Source organism: Aphanomyces invadans (assembly GCF_000520115.1).
Source record: "Aphanomyces invadans strain NJM9701 unplaced genomic scaffold supercont1.23, whole genome shotgun sequence".
Classification (NCBI taxonomy): domain Eukaryota; phylum Oomycota; class Saprolegniomycetes; order Saprolegniales; family Verrucalvaceae; genus Aphanomyces; species Aphanomyces invadans.
The window spans coordinates 210,580-225,948 of record NW_008580168.1 but is presented as its reverse complement, the minus strand read 5'-3'; the positions used below and the strand labels follow the sequence as shown (position 1 = coordinate 225,948).

At 55.4% G+C, this 15,369-nt stretch overlaps 4 protein-coding genes across 6 annotated transcripts; 1 reads left to right on the top strand and 3 right to left on the bottom strand.

Moving 5' to 3' along the window:
- Positions 1–1,267: 1,267 nt before the first annotated feature.
- H310_09824 lies at positions 1,268–6,252 on the bottom strand. Of its 2 annotated transcripts, XM_008875998.1 has the most exons (13): positions 6,087–6,252; positions 5,729–6,033; positions 5,541–5,671; positions 4,750–5,475; positions 4,549–4,702; positions 4,306–4,498; positions 3,593–4,253; positions 3,246–3,554; positions 3,134–3,188; positions 2,758–3,060; positions 2,502–2,693; positions 2,300–2,455; positions 1,268–2,240 (listed from the first exon to the last, which is right to left on the bottom strand). In XM_008875998.1, the coding sequence occupies exons 1-13, from the start codon at positions 6,217–6,219 to the stop codon at positions 1,899–1,901; spliced, it is 3,660 nt and encodes a 1,219-aa protein (XP_008874220.1). In that variant the 5' UTR covers positions 6,220–6,252; the 3' UTR covers positions 1,268–1,898. The 2 variants fall into 2 exon arrangements, with proteins under 2 accessions (XP_008874220.1, XP_008874221.1); XM_008875999.1 differs by having other exon boundaries at positions 2,502–3,060.
- On the top strand, positions 1,299–1,903 carry H310_09825 (hypothetical protein). Its single transcript, XM_008876000.1, has one exon. The coding sequence runs from the start codon at positions 1,313–1,315 to the stop codon at positions 1,817–1,819; it is 507 nt and encodes a 168-aa protein (XP_008874222.1). The 5' UTR covers positions 1,299–1,312; the 3' UTR covers positions 1,820–1,903.
- A 925-nt stretch (positions 6,253–7,177) lies between the features above and the next one.
- On the bottom strand, positions 7,178–9,803 carry H310_09823 (hypothetical protein). Its single transcript, XM_008875997.1, has 4 exons — positions 8,838–9,803; positions 8,416–8,778; positions 8,077–8,349; positions 7,178–8,026 (listed from the first exon to the last, which is right to left on the bottom strand). The coding sequence occupies exons 1-4, from the start codon at positions 9,792–9,794 to the stop codon at positions 7,310–7,312; spliced, it is 2,310 nt and encodes a 769-aa protein (XP_008874219.1). The 5' UTR covers positions 9,795–9,803; the 3' UTR covers positions 7,178–7,309.
- A 6-nt stretch (positions 9,804–9,809) lies between these two features.
- Positions 9,810–14,656, bottom strand: H310_09822 (the record flags this gene model as incomplete). Of its 2 annotated transcripts, XM_008875995.1 has the most annotated exons (13): positions 9,810–10,166; positions 10,217–10,381; positions 10,430–10,621; positions 10,675–10,977; positions 11,028–11,082; positions 11,130–11,450; positions 11,495–12,513; positions 12,568–12,819; positions 12,865–12,957; positions 13,008–13,146; positions 13,204–13,932; positions 13,990–14,150; positions 14,210–14,656. In XM_008875995.1, 13 exons carry the CDS (start codon positions 14,654–14,656, stop codon positions 9,867–9,869), a joined length of 4,176 nt encoding a protein of 1,391 aa, XP_008874217.1. In that variant the 3' UTR covers positions 9,810–9,866. The 2 variants fall into 2 exon arrangements, with proteins under 2 accessions (XP_008874217.1, XP_008874218.1); XM_008875996.1 differs by having other exon boundaries at positions 10,217–10,621.
- Between the last annotated feature and the right edge of the window lie 713 nt (positions 14,657–15,369).

Genomic DNA, 15,369 nt, shown 5'->3' with positions numbered 1-15,369 from the left:
CTCATATATTTATTTCGCGAACTGTATTATTAAGAATGTATGTACAATCAAGGGCTGCCGTGAAAAGAAAATCCAAGGCTGTATCTCGTGTACTTGTACTGTCATGCAAGCGTATCTATTGTCGTGTCCAATAATGCCACCCATTTGCTAAAATGATGGGATTTTGCTTGAGTGTTCAGAATGCCATGCCCATGTTATAATTCAAAAATATAAACTAGTACCACTGGGTGAATTTTCCGTCGTAACGTGCACCATCGACTCTATGGGAAGTGCGCAAATAAAAAAAAAGAAGAAATATATATTTCCACCAGTAAATTTTAGACATATTGACTTTTAGGATACTGTAGATTCAGATATTTTTGCACTTACGCCATACTGATAACTCACGTATAGGTCGTGGGGAGTGTTCATTGCACAGCAATTGTCTACGCAACTTTGCAAAACCAAAATTTTGATGTACGCACATGGTAAATTCACGTACAGTATCAATAAATCCATGCAGTATCGATTTGATTGTAAAAAATTGCTTTCCAGGTTGGTTCTCCTGCTACTATATTAAAAAACATGTATCGTCCATAGTTCGAAAATATATTTCAATCGATTATCGATCGTACATAGCATGCCGTGTGGCCACCTGCACGCGAAAATTGTGAAAAATATTTGTATCCCTGCTGAAACGTTACTAGCAGTGTCGATGGCACGCGGACAAATTCAAGATGAGCGGCACGGGGCATGCTTGGCCCTGTTGGACCGGCCGCGAGAGTGGGCGTTGCAACGTTCTGGTCACCGGGACGTCGCACGGCGAGTTGTCGTCTTGGTTTGTATCAGCGCTACGTTCCGTTGGGACGGAAGACATGCCCACCACCTATTTCACCGCACCATCGACACCACGCGAAACAATCGCTCCGTGTTGGATGCAACATACCCTTCTCCATTCCATGCGAACCGTACGCACTCAGTCAATACGATGTGCATACACGTGCTCGTGTTCGCTTGATTGCGCCAACTCCCAGGACGGACGTTGACCCGTTGCGCATCGTCATCGGTGTCACTCCGCCTCGGCACCCCAAACAATTCACCTTTCGCAGTGAATCGTCCCAGCAAAAACAAAATATTTTTTCGCGGCCATACATTTTGACTGGGAATCGTGTGGGAATCCGAGTTGCATAAAATTATTGTGTGCTCGATTCGGATTGGCTGGACGATATGGACCAATCACACACCGATATGCGAAAAACCAATGTTGCACGCGAATTTTTCCAACGCGACCGACCACGATGATGGCATTCCGCAATTCCGCCACGACTGCACCATGCTCCATGCGACAGGGCCGGTCCAGCTAGCCATGCCCACCACACTGCAGCAGTCGCGCCCGATCATGCGCGAGAAGCGCCGACTATCAGACGCCGCCATCGCGCCAGCGTATCCCGTCAAACGAACGAGATCATTAACAGACTACGACTTCGAAGAAATGCTCGCGACCGTCCTGGCGATGGCGGAAGATTTGTACCTGTTGCTTGACGTGGTCGCCGACATATGCCAGGACAAAAAGTGTCGGCGATGCAACACACACGACATCGAGACCCTTCGAAGGAACCTCAACGGCATTGAGAACACCGTCAAGGATCTGGACGATGCCAAAGCTGTGGCGTGCAGCGTCCACGCCGTCCAAGCCATGTGTGTTGATTTGTTTGCCGTCCTCAAATACATCATGGGAGGCGCCCACTACGGAGATGTCGTTGCGCTCGACCTGGGCCACCTCGTCCTCGGGTGCCGCAACCAGTTTGCCCAGTTCATGATGCAATACTCACTCAATTAAACACAAATCTATCGACCAACCTCAGTATACCATAGGCAGTATATCGTCGTCTTGAATTGTAATATCACGACCCCGGAGTTTACTTTTTGTGGCGCACACTCTCCCGCCGGCGCGCCAGTTTTAGAGACAACTCGCTCTGGAGGACGGCCGACTTGGCTGGCGCCTGTTGCTCTTTTGCCGAGCCGCCTCCTTGATGGCGTTTCCGAAGCTTGGCCACGATGTCTCGAGCGTCTCCTTCGAGGGACTCAGAGAACTGATTGAACAAGTCATCGTCCTCGGGCAGGTCGGCAGATAATCGGTGCTGTTTTGGCTTCATCGCAGCCTTGAGCGCGTCCTTGCGGCGCTGGTCGTTCTCAGCCACGGCCTGCTTGTACGCTTTGCAAAAGTCCGACCATAGCCCAAAGAACCACTGCGCCATGTCCTGTCCAGAGCCACTGTGACCAACGTGGACCTGAAGGAAGACTTCGACGACACGATTACCCCATCGGACGGCTTGTCGACTCCGAAAGACCGTATCGCTCGCTGAAACTGGCCATCCAGACGCGACAGCAACTGCTTGATCGCAGCACAGTCCGCCTGCGCTGTTGTGACGAACGGCTGCATCTTCGAGCGGAATGGATCGCGCTGCAGCGTCAACTACACCAGGATGGCAACGTCAACACGTCGCTCGAGTTCGACCGACCTCTTGCTGCACGACTGCCACGGCGGCTTCAATGCCGCGGAGGTCCGTCTGTAGCTGGGTCAGCGAGATGGCGGCCGCTGCTTCCATGGACGGCAGCGAGTCGTAAAACGCGCTGGCATGGGGCGCCTTGGCCACGACGAGGTCGGCAATCACATGCAGCAGCGACTTGGCGCTCGATGTCGTGGCTTTTACCTACGCGCTCGACAACGGTGAAGCCAAAAATGTTGAGGGTTCTGAGAGCTCGAGGTTGGGGAACCTGGGCGAGTTTTGGCAAAATGTCGAGCTTGAAGCCCCACACACCGCCGCGCGAGGTGCCGCCGTTGAGATAATTCCCGACCGCGAGAATGATCTCGAGCACGGCGACAGTATGATGCGATGACGTGAGTTCGGACACGGCCTTCTCGAGGACCATGGCCTTGGCGCGAACATCGTCTTCACGGGATCGATGAATCCATGTTGTGTGGACGGCGCGGAGGCGCTGGGCGAGCCGGGGAATGTCAAGCACAGCCACAAAGAATTTTTCGGTGTCCCCAAGAATCGCAGGGTCGCCTTCGTAGCCCTAGAAGCGGCCACAGAATCCAAGTCAGCCTCCTCGCGTTGCAACTGTGTGAATTGCAAGGCTGGTATTTCACCTTGACTAGCTCGACTTCTTCGGGGGTCGGCACCAACGATTCGAGAATTTGAACGCTATAGATGCGTCAGGGTTGGATCGACGGCTCAGCGCCAGAGTAGGGTCATGCGTACCGTTCAAATGTAAGAACTGAATCGTCAAGGGTCAAGATCGCTTGCTTTAGTGCCAGCGGTGTCATGCGAAAGCGAGAGAGAGCGATGGAGCAATTTTGCTGCCGCTTCGGGTCCACCAAGTGCACAACTTTCGGCTTGATGGCGGCAGCTTGCGGTGGAAGGGTCGACATCGAGTCCGTGCGGCTGTTGCTGTCCTGGCCAAACTCTTTGTCCAATGTTCCGCTCAGATCCAACCCGAGCTTGGACTCGTCCATCTTTTCCCAGATCGACCCTTCCACGGCGGCATCGGGCAACGCCGTCCAGTACAACCTGGCATGTGTCAGTGCATAATGCGAAGGCTGACGTACCCGCGGAGTTTGGTGGTTGGAACTATGGCTTTCTTCGGGGGCAGCTTGGATGGAACAGGAGCGGGTGATGATACCAGTGGTTTCCCTGATGAGGAGACCTTTGCAGCACCAGTGAACTGGAGCACCGGCGGCGGGGCGTCCGCAGCGCTGCCAGTCGAGCCACAGGATGACGCTGCCAGGATGGTGTCCAACACCGACGGATCCAAACCTTCTGCCTGGGCTTTCAGCTTCACCTGGTCTTTGGGCATTCCCATCTTCAATAGCTTGACGAACTTGTCGTATTTGGCATCAGGTGTTGGCCCTGTAGACGACGACGAAGAGGTTGGAGGATGTTGGGCTTGACTAGGTTGTGCCAATTTGGAGGGATCGAGGCCCTCTGCTTTTGCCTTGAGCTGCACTTGCTCCACTGGCATGCCCATCTTGAGGAGCCTCGCAAACTTTTCGTACGCTGGATCGGCGTCTGACTCAGACAAAACCATGGATTTCTCCTCTGTAGACGGTGGCCCGCCACCGGCCGTCTTGACATCATCCAGGTCGCGGATGTCCATCCCTTCGGCTTTCATTTTCATCGCCACTTGTTCCTTGGGCATGCCCATCTTGACCAGCCTGGCATATTTCTCGAGGCGGGGATCCATTGGGGCTGCAACTGGCGCTTTTGTCGCTATCGTAAGAAGTTAGCCACTGACGAAGCATCGCGGATAAGATCAACGCACCTGGTGGTTCCACTGGTGCCAGTGAGGAAATTCGTTTGAGGTCCGTTCCAGGTGCAGAAGAATCGACGCCGTCCTGCTGCAGCTTGGCGACTTGGGATTCTAAGGCAGACACTTTCGCGAGAGCTGCTTGCAGCTCTTGCGTCAACGTGTGGCTGTCATCGATCTTAGCCAGTGTCGCTTCTTGCTCAGCACTCTATCGTTCCTCAGTCAGTTTACTTAGCCAACAGGATCACGGCGCCTCACGATCGGTTGCGCTTGCAGCACAATCAATTTGCCTCGAAGTTGGGCCACTTCCGCCTTCAACCGCTCGTTATGAGCCTTGGCATGTTCCAAGTCTTCGATTTGCTTGAGCGCCGACTTGACTGCGGCAAACGTCACGCGCTTCGTGGACAGATCCCTACCTCATGGTGTGAATGCCAAGATAGTGATGGAGGTATGCTCTACTTGTATGTATGACACGACGTGATTTGAATCAAGGCTTCTTCGGCCATGTCCCACATCTTTTCTCCGATCGAGATTTCACCCGGAATGACGAGCAGCGCGAGCAATGCATGGAGCAACCGGTCCGACCAGCCATGGGCCTTGGCGCGTTGCTTGAGTCGATCCACCACAGCGTCGACGTTGGCCAGGTCAAGGCCGTGCGCGATTGTGTCTTGCATGTCGGAATGCATTAGCCCTTCAAACACTTCGACTTGCTTGAAAAACGACTTGGCCGCGGCTTTCTCAGCATCCCCTTGGCCCCAAGCTCCGTAAGTCGTCGTTGTCGGTGTTGGTTCGAGGGCATCGTACTGAGCTTCGATCGCGTGGCAGACCACGAGAAGGTCCATTGCTAAAAAGTCATTTCGAACATCCACTCGGTCGTCCAGCGCCGAGCATGTGCTCACGAGGGTATTGATAAAGGTGAGGCACGCCGCCTGGAGCTCAAGGCTTTCCCCGTCTTTGATGCACTCGACAACGCTCCAGTACCGGGACCTTTCGTGGTTAGCCCGACGATACCGCTCCATCGCGTGGAGGACCGCGCTGTGTCCCGTTTCTGAGAACCAGCACATGAGCGACAGCATCTCGAGCGTCATGAGCGTGATGTCGCGTCGGTCAGGGGTGTCGAAATCGAGGCACAGGACGAGCACTTCGATTGCTTCGGGTTCTTGGAGAAGCAGCTGCATGCCGTGGCTAGACAAGCCGACAAACGTGACGTTCAGGATAATGGCGGTGGGATAGGAGGAGGATGGGTGTACTGGTTATTCATGAGGCACTTCAAACAGCGCATGGCATCGTGGAGCAGCGTCGTGTGGTTTTCCGACGCCACGGCCGCCATCCATTCCGTGAGCGCGACAACGCCGTCTTCTTTGTGAAACTCCGTGAGCCACTAGCTTGTGTATCAAGCACAGCCACGAAAGAAATGCGTAGCGCGAGTGGATCTTACATCCTTGTCGCACCCGCGCATGAGCACATGCAGCTGCCGTGCGTCGTCGTTCGTGAGCGTCGTGACGTCTTCGCAGACAGCATCTTGCAACTTGTGGACCCAATAGACCGGCTGGGTGCGCTCGCTATGGTGGCTTTTTGAGTTTTGTTTCGCCATCCAGTCCTGGATGATTTGCCACTTTTGACTCAACGGCAGCGTTCGCATGCGATCCGTGGCAGCTTTCGGCAACGCCATGTTCTCCACCGCTTCGCTAAACAGGCGTTCGATTTCGAGTTCGTTGGTCGGCATGGCCGAGTTGGCTGGTTCTGTACGGAATCCACATGGATTCTCATGCGGAAGATGCACAGGACAGTCTTACCTTGTGGAGTTGAGTTGTTGCTCTTGGTCTTGCGGCTTTTGAGGCCCAACGCACGAGACAACTTGTGCGAGATGCTCTTGGTCTTCTTCTTCACCTGGTCATCCGTTCCAGCGCCGGTCGTCGTCGGGGCCATCGCGAAGGGCCACGCACACCAGTGCTCGAGGACGTAACTGCTTTCAAAGCCACCGGTTACATCGTCAGGGCCACCGGTTACACTTGGAATATCGATGCTCTTTGCACAAAGCCACGACGGCCACACTCTGGAGGTTCGAGTTCGTTGGCCCGGGCCACCGGTTGCAGGTAGAAGAACGTCATGTTGTCCCTGAAACTTGGAGGCAAAGTCGAGCGACGAGGGGGGCCACCACGTCACTCCCATGGCCATCGCAAGACGTGAAGGACCCATCTCCGTCGCAAGCGCGATGAAAATTGCATCCTTTTCATCATTGCTCAACGTTGCCATGCCCTTCGCAGTCTAGAGAAATCACCTCGTCCTTCCACTTTGCCTTCGAACGTCATTTGCTGGCGACCATTGAGTTGGCTTAATAAGTCGATCTCCTTGGCAGAGATTCCCAGTGACTCTCTCCAATGCAGGACGCGATCTCGGACAATTCTGCTCATTCTTTCCGATGCGATTCCCCGGACGGCGGGGGAGCGGAGGCTTCGGACAAGTTTTAATGAATCGCGCATACCGCGTGCTATTGCTTTTTCATAAAGCCAACCTGTGATAACGATTGTATGAGCTGGCAATCTGTGGGCGACTTGAAAGCGGTGCTTTCAAGCCAGTCTGGAATCGATGCTGCGTGTCCTGTCCGTGACACCTCATGTCAGTGCATGGCTTGGTAGGGCAGCCTCAGCCGGATCTCCTGGATGTGCCAGCTGCCACAACCAGCATTGCGCAAACCGACGTGATGGCGATATTCCTGCGATTAACGTGCGCTTGTTCGATACATTGCCCGTGGTGGCCTACACCTATAGTCAGCCCGATTCCAAAACTTCCCTTCCTTCGCCGAGTAGACCCCCATCGCGACAGCACTTTCCATGCAATGCCATTCCTCCGACATCGTATGGGCCATGACGTTCGTGCATTCTGCTTCCTAAACATGGTAGAGAAGCTTTTCACCAGTTAACACTCGCACAGTACGATTTCCTTTCGACACGAAGTATATCTGCTCATGCACTTGTCTGATCTAGCATGCATGTGGCTATGCTCGCGCCAACGTTTCTCAATGGGCCATGCCATCTTCACGCGGTGCCAACACAGTCACTCGCTGGCACGGGCCCAAGTCCCCGGTCCAAGCCACCGGTTGCAGGTAGAAAGTCATGCATTCGCTTCGTGGAGGCAATGGCCAGCGAGGTTGGGTGGCGCGGCCCCGCCATACGACGCCGCAGTCTTGGCCGTCAAACACGTGTTCAAACACGTGTGTGTATTGCACCGTCGACGGCACGTTCCATTGAAGGGTCGCTGTCTTGTGGTCGACTTCCACCGCCGTGACAGCAGGAGATGGCATCGCTCCCAATGGACAAACGACGACTTGTCCGAGATGCACTGCCCACACCTCGGCGTCGTTGTTCAAATTCACTCCAAACACCGACAGGGCTTGGATGACGTGGCCGTCCCACAGCGCCCCGCCCAAATGGTACACACGTGTCCTCCATCCATTTTGGAGGGTTTCCGAAACCGGGCCGTACGCGCGCGTGTGTTTGGCACGGCCAAGCAGAGGCGACAACGACGAGTAGTGAGGTGGAGATGGCTGGGCAGCAGCAGGCCCCCCTCGCAGCACCAATTCCTCTTTCGACGTCAGGTTGAGGGCGATCCCGAACGCGGCAGGATCTGCGGCGGTATGGAACGTATACGCAACACGGATAACTTTGCGTGGGGCAAAATGCACTTGCAACGGCAGCAGCTCAACACTCGCTCTGGCTTTGGCTGGCAATGTTGCCTACAACCACACACGACTCAATATGCAAGCGACGTTGAGCAAAGGCGTACCGAGAGTTGGAGGCTGGACCCGCCTTGAAACGACATGTCCATCGAGATCTGCATGTGGATGGGCGACTTGGTTTTGTTCAACGTGGGCAGCACGTCGGTATGAGCGTCGTTTTGCCAAGGAGTAGATGACACCACACGCCCGTCAATGGCTGTGCTCTCGCCACGGCCGACGTTGAACGCAGTGTACAGCGCTTCCGACCCACCTCCATGAAGGTTTTCCACGGGACTCAGCGCCCGCCAATTCGTTGCCCAAAACGCAGCCTCTGTGACAGCCTACCCAGCAACACGACGTCACTCGTGCACCAGCCATTACAATTTGGATGCATGGGCAGTACGAACTTGAATTGGGACGCAAATGGAAGCGTCAGCGAACCGCAGCATCCGCGCCGAGATTTCGTCCGACTGCAATGGATCGAGGCCAAAGTGGAGTTTCCAGCGATGGCCTCCTGCAACTTTGGCCAACTTGGTCAGAGCCGTTCTGTCCGTCAGTGGTGGCAACATTACTCCATCGACCACGGGCAACAGCGCTGTGAGTGCGTCAAGATCGTGTGATACTTCATCCGCGGCGTCTGCGGACCACAGAAGGTATGACGACGTCAAGTGTGGCAGGAGCGTCTCAATGGCAGTCTCGGGCAGGTTTGCCAGGTGCCATCCATCAAAGCCCACCTTGTCTTGAACTCGCTTGAGCTGGCCAGCGAGTTCCTAGCATCGAATCACCAACTCATTCGTGAGACTCGCTCGATCAACAAACCAAGCCATACCTCCCAGTCGCAAGCTGACGATGCTGCAGTTGTACTTGTGGCATCCCACGTGACAGAACCCAGCACCCTCACGCCGTTGCGATGTGCTGCATCCGTTTGTCCTGGTTGTGGCAACGCCAGGAACGATGTGGATGTAATCACCACCGTGTCAATGATCTCCCATGGCACGAATTCGCCTCCCGTTGTATCAGCACCAAACTCGTCTGCTGTGTGCGCAATAGTTGAGCCGCAAGAAGACAATACAGCCAGGTGGCTTCGCTGGCGGTTTGCTGCTCGTGGCCGCCTCGCCAACGGCAAGGACGCAGTGGCCTCGAACGGGATAGAATCCACCTCCCATGCCAGGAAGGCTTGGACGGTTTCTGGCAGGTTCTGACTTCTTGACGTGGCATCGCGTCGTTGCAGCAAGGATGGTTTCAGCGACAAGACAATATCGGCGCCTGGCATGTTTGGAACAAGAAACGTGTCGGGGTCCATGGCCAAGCGTCCTGCAAGCGCTCGAGATTCCGCCATCGACAAGACTTTGCTGGCCGACGTATCGATGACAAACTCTCCATTTCGAAACAATACTTCATGCCATTGCGACGTGAGTGCGCACCGACGCTGGAGTTCCTGAATGATGGCATCCTTGCCAGCGACGCGGTCAAGGTTGACGTGATGCAGCTGCACATGGTTAAGTCGACACAAGTCCAGCACTGGAGTGACCCCGCCAGTCGTAAAGAGCACCACAGGGGACTGGCTAACTGCTGCCGTCACGAACAACTCGTACTTCGTTGGCCCCGCTACCTTCCCGTCAGTGCTTCTTGCGTCTGCGGCTGGACATGCGGCGGAAGGCGCGGTCGCCACCAGGCGAAATGAGATGTAGTACATCAACGTGAGAGCTCCTACAAGTGTGCTCATGGCTACACTGAGCCAGGCGGCGGCTGGAGGCCAAGCCGTTGCATCGAGCTCTGTAACCATGGTGCTCTGTCCACGTGGAGAAGTGCCTGCGAAATTCATTTTTATCCGGAAACGTACGGATACTCGACATTACTAGGACGTGGCAGGCCCAGCGGTAGAGCTCAGCCGCCGGCGCGAGAGATCCTTTCGAAGGAGGCCCCCGCCACCGTCAGCGCCTTTGTGGTGGCGTGAGCGGTAGTTCGCTACGATATCACTCGCATCGCCTTCCAACGAGTCGGTGAACTGCTGGAAAAGGTCGCGCTTGGACTCGTCATGCTTGGCCTTGCCCTCTAGCTTGGACTGCTTGTCCTTTAGCACCGAGTTCTCGATCGCGACTCGCTTGTATGTCCTGCAAAAGTCTGACCACGTCCCAAAGAACGTTTGCACAGCATCCTGCAAGTGTCCACGAAACATGAGCCGACACCGCTACGTACATGTCCTACCGCTTCGTTCGAGCCCTTGGCCGTGTCCACACCAAACGACAGCGTAAGATGGTGGAACTTGGCATGGAACGTCGACATGGCGGCTTGCAGCGAGTGGAAATCGGATTGCGCGGACGTCAAGAAGGTCCCCATCTTGGCACGAAACACGTCGTCTTGGTGCGCTTTCTACACATACGAACGGCGGTCACGCCAAGCGACAACATGCCATGCAACCTCTTGCTCGATCTGGAGCAGCGATGCTTCGATCACGTGGATGTCGCTCTGGAGCAGTGTAAACGAGATCGCAGACACATCCTCGAGACTTCTCAGCGACTCGTAAAAGTCGTGGGCGGCAGGCACGTTTGCAGCCACGTAGTCGGCGATGACATGGAGAAGGGTCTTGTTTGGGCTGGTGGTGGCCTTGACCTGTATGTCCTCGATGTGAGTACCTGCGGCCCGTTCAATGCAGCCGGTCTTGCCTGGGTTAGCTTGGGCAGAATGTCGAGCTTGAATCCATATGCTCCTCCTCGGGAGGTCCCGCGATTGAGGTAATTCCCCACGGCCAGTACGACTTCCAGCAACGACAGCAACTTGGTCGATCCCTTTAGGTCCACGTACGCTTGCTCGAGCAACTTCAGTTTTCCCTTGACGTCATCGTATCGTTGACCAAACGTCAACGTCGCTTCCATGGCTTTCAATCGGTTCGACAGCCGCGGGAGGTCGGATATTGCCAGGAAAAACTTTTCCGTCTCGCCGAGAACGGCCACGTCCCCTTCGTACCCCTACGCGATTTGTGAGTGCCGCCGGCACGGAGTCCAACAGCCCATCGCACCTTGACCAGATCGAGCTCTTCGGGGGTTGGCACCATCGCAGCCAAACTCTGAATCCTATCCACGTCACTTGAACCAGTGTTCGATCCACAAAGCCTCGGTACCTCTCCAAAGTCAAGAGCTTGTCGTCCAGCGCGACGATGGCTGCCTTGATGTCCTTTGGTGCCATGCGAAATCGCGACAAGGCAATCGAGCAGTTTTGCTGGCGCTTCGAGTCGACGAGGTGGACAGTCTTGGGTTTCCCAAGGGTCGTTCCATTCCCACTGCCGCTCTTTGTTGAGGACGTGACGGCTGGGTCGTTGGCCTTCTTGTCTTGGCCAAATTCCTTGTCGAGCAATGTGTAGTCCAGACCGAGCTTGGTTTCATCCAAGTTGAGCCAAATAGACCCCTCGACGGCGGCGTCGGCAAGAGGCGTCCAGTACAAACTACGACGTTGCAGAGTAATCCACGACAAGGGAGAACGGCCTACCTGCGAAGTTTTACACGGGGCACGGTAGATACCTTGGCCGGTAGCTTGAAAGATGGAGGCGAGGGCACAGGTGGGGACGACGCCGGGGGCTTGGAACACTCGCAGACATCGGGTGCAGCTGATGACGATGTCAGCGAGGGGCGTGCGAACGCCACTGTGAGTTTGCTCGGGTCCAGGCCTTCCGCTTTGACCTTGACCTGGATTTGCTCGAGCGGCATGCCCATTTGCAATAGCTTGACGAACTTGTTGTACTGCGGGTCCAACGGAGCAAGTTCCTCCCGTGGAGGCAATAGAATCGACGACGAAGCGTCGCTAGTTGGCGAGGAGATGCTCCGTGGCAAAGGATTTAACACAGATGAGTCCAACCCGTCCGCCTTCATCTTGAGGGCGACTTGCTCTGTTGGCATTCCCATCTTGAGCAGGGTTAAGTACTTTTCGTGTTTGGGGTCGACTGCAGGGGCAAGTGGTGCAGCGCGGACAATGGGCAGAGCGTTTGTGAGCACAGGGGGAGCTGCAGAGGGGACTTGAAAGCCAGAAGAATCGACGCCATCAGCCTTCATCTTCATCAAGACTTGTCCCTCGGGCATTCCCATTTTCACGAGCTTCGTGTACTTTTCGTACTTGGGGTCAATGGCAGTGGATGTCGTGGAGAGGTCGGGTAGTGGAGGGGGCGTTTGGTCGAGAAGCGCAGGGTCAAGCTTGTCCGCCCGCATCTTCAACGACACTTGGTCTTTGGGCATGCCCACTTCGAGTAGTTTGACGGACTTTTCAACGTTGACGTGTGTAGGTGTGGGAGACGAATGGGCCAAGGGGAGTTGTTGCTGCAGGGGTTGCGCCTCGGTGACGGACTGTTGTGGGGTTGCTGGTGGCGCGTCCAGCAGCAACGGGTTGAGTCCTTCGGCTGTCATTTTCAGCAGAACGTGCTCCTTGAGCATTCCCATCTTCATGAGCTTGAAATACTTGTCCACTTTTGGATCCATCGTCAGAGAGGGGGCAAGTGGTGGTGGTATGGATGGCTGCTGAACATCACACAATCTCAATCAAGCGTTTACGCATAATGGCACCCTCCTTACCGAGCCGTACTCGGCGCGAACGAGGTCGGCTGGATTCAGCCCTTCGGCCCGCATCTTGGCTTCCATATCGTCACGAGCTGCCGTGCCATCGCGAAGCCGTTTTAAGTTCAAGTCGTAGTGGGAATCTTTCGACGTGGGCAACAGCATGTCATCGGTTTGCGTCTCGACCGCTTCACAGCCGTACAATCGATCGGTTTGCACAGCCGCCACGGTCGTAGGAACCCACGTTTGTGTCGATTCGCATACGATGGACTACGTTTGCAGGCGGGTTGAGCTCGCCACATCGGCTGCGCCTACTTGATGTTTGAGCCGCTCGGCGTAAACGTAGTCGAGGGCGGACTTGAGCTCGGCGATTTCGTGTTCCCTGGCTTTGACCGTTGCATGGCAACGCTACAGCACATCCAAAGTAACTTCAGCCTGCTTTTCAATGGACGGATTACCTTGGACTGCGCCTCCAGCGCCGCGACCGTCGACTCGAGCGTTGCGATCGTGTCCACTTTGCTCTGGAACAACTCGACACTGTCCTGGAGGTCGCGAACCCACTCAAACGAGATTTGACGGGGTGCCCCAGCCAAGTCCCTACAGTTGACCTCGCATTACGCAAAGTAGGCGAGGTAAAATCGTCGCAAGATTTACTGGTAGGTGTGCAGTGACGTGATCTGCAGCACGGCTTCTTCCATGAGCTCCCACATTTTTGTGCCCATCGTAGCTTCACCGGGAATCCCCATGAGGGCCAACAAAACGTTTAGAAGGCGGTCGGAAAACCCGTATCGACTAGTCCACGCCTTGAGTTGGCCAAAGACTGCGTCGACGTTGGTCAGGTCGACGTTGTGGGTCACTGTCTCCTCCATGTCCGACACCATAAACCCTTCAAACACACGCAGCTGCTTGACAAACGCCTTGGCTGATGGTGGCTTAAACTGCTCTTCCTGTGATGGGGACATGCTCCCGAAACGTGGCGGGCTCGGGGGAGGTTCCAACTTGGCCTGGATCACATGGCACACCACGAGCATGTCGAGCGCCAAAAAGTCGTTGCGCACATGGACGCGATCTTCAAGACAGGGGCTCGCGCCGACAATCGTGTTGATGAATGTCAAACAGGCCGCGTGGAGATCGGTGCTGTCGGACGACGTGAGGCACTGCACGAGGCTCGCAAACCGCGCGCGCTCCTTGTGTGTGCGTTGGTACGACCCCATCGCCTGCACGACGGCAACCTGCCCTCGCTCCGAGTGCCAGCAAAAGACAGACAACATCTCGAGCACCATCATCGTCACGTGTTGCTGGGAATAGTTGGAGAAGTCGAGGCACTGGGCTAGGGTGTCGATGTGGTGGTCGGTCGAGTCGAGAAGAAGTTCTAAACCAAACCTGGGCATGGAAACACGTCGTCAGGTTAGAAAGCGATCAATACGAACAATGACGCACGGATTTGTCATGAGTGTCTTGTAGCAGCGCAGGCATTCGAGCAGGACAGCATTGTCGAAAGTGAATGTTGGGTCGGCCATGTCGGCTGCCCGGAACGCCAGCGCGGCCATGTAGTTGCACAAACTCGTCACCCCTCCGTGGCGATGAAACTTGTGGAGCCACTGCAAGATCCATCAAACAAGAGTTGCGTCAAGTAGGAAGGCTCGATTGTCATGGATACCTCCTTCGATGCCCCGCGCATGAGGACATGTAGCCCCCTCGCCTCGTCCTCTGTGAGCGACGTGGCGCCGCCACCCGTGTCCAACGCGACCGCCTGCAGCTTTTGCACCCAAAAGATCGGCTGTCGGTGTTCGTGATCGTGCTGGCGTTCGTGTTCGTGCTTCTTGGACCATTCCTGGACGAGCTGCCACTTTTGGTGGATCGGAAGCGCCCACATCCGATCGGCGGCGGCATTCGACAATGGCATCTTGTCCATCATGTCACGAAACAGCGCGTCAATCTGCGACGGTTCGGAAGGACGCGTGAGTGTCGGGGACACCACGAGCGACGGCTCACGCTCGAGGATCTCGTGGCTCAATGACGGCGGCGACTCCAACGTGAAGCTGTCCTTGCGATGCTTTGGCGACTTTTTCGATTGCCTACCCGACCATCGACGGAACGGATTCATCCTGCGTACGCGCGCGCAGCACGCCTTGGATCAAGTTAGCAGATACGAATTCGCAACTGGCAAAGATCGCAACGGGTCTGTGGCGGAGATTGGCACGAGGGTGCAACATGGCCGAGCCAATCAAACAGCGTACTCAGTTACGACACAGACGACCCAATGAATCCTGCCTTTCCCAGGAACGTTCACCGCTTTACGACACGTAAATGACCAACTCCGTATGCTGTCATGGCATTTCGCCACTGACGACATGCAGGTGGGCACAATCTCGATGACAGGCCAGCTCTCCACTTGGCCAACGTCGCTTCAGTCGTACGAGCTGGACAGAGGGACGACAGCGCCGTGAAGTGTGCACGGTTGCCAGGGCTTGAAAAATGCACGTGGTGGGTCGGTTGAACGGGGTGTTCAAGATGCTTGGCTTCCTAGACATGAGCTGAAGTCATAAACGGGCAAAAGTATGGGAGTCGAGATGGTCGGCTCAATTGCAGTGGTCTAGCCGTGGGCGAGAGGACTTTCGCAATGCTTGACTGGTCCGCGTTGCAGCACTGCTCTTGCGGTCGGCGGCATATAGATTCCAGCAGCGACCACGAGGGCATTTAGTCAACCGCACCTTGACCTCAATGTGATCTATCCCATGAGAACCGGTAGCGATGACTACTGGGGGTGTCTGGACGTTTAGAAAGACCCGTAGAGACGCGTGCTTACTGCCGTGAACA

Excerpts from the sequence above, each read along its gene's own strand:
- H310_09825 (XM_008876000.1), top strand. The coding sequence starts at position 1,313 with ATGCTCCATGCGACAGGGCCGGTCCAGCTAGCCATGCCCACCACACTG.
- H310_09824 (XM_008875998.1), bottom strand. The coding sequence starts at position 6,219 with ATGGCCCCGACGACGACCGGCGCTGGAACGGATGACCAGGTGAAGAAG. Across the intron at positions 3,555-3,592 it reads CCAACCACCAAACTCCGCGG|GTTGTACTGGACGGCGTTGC; the intron begins GTACGTCAGCCT and ends GACACATGCCAG. Across the intron at positions 2,694-2,757 it reads TTTTGCCAAAACTCGCCCAG|GTAAAAGCCACGACATCGAG; the intron begins GTTCCCCAACCT and ends TCGAGCGCGTAG.
- H310_09823 (XM_008875997.1), bottom strand. The coding sequence starts at position 9,794 with ATGGTTACAGAGCTCGATGCAACGGCTTGGCCTCCAGCCGCCGCCTGG. Across the intron at positions 8,779-8,837 it reads CGTCAGCTTGCGACTGGGAG|GAACTCGCTGGCCAGCTCAA; the intron begins GTATGGCTTGGT and ends ATTCGATGCTAG. Across the intron at positions 8,027-8,076 it reads GGTCCAGCCTCCAACTCTCG|GCAACATTGCCAGCCAAAGC; the intron begins GTACGCCTTTGC and ends GTGTGGTTGTAG.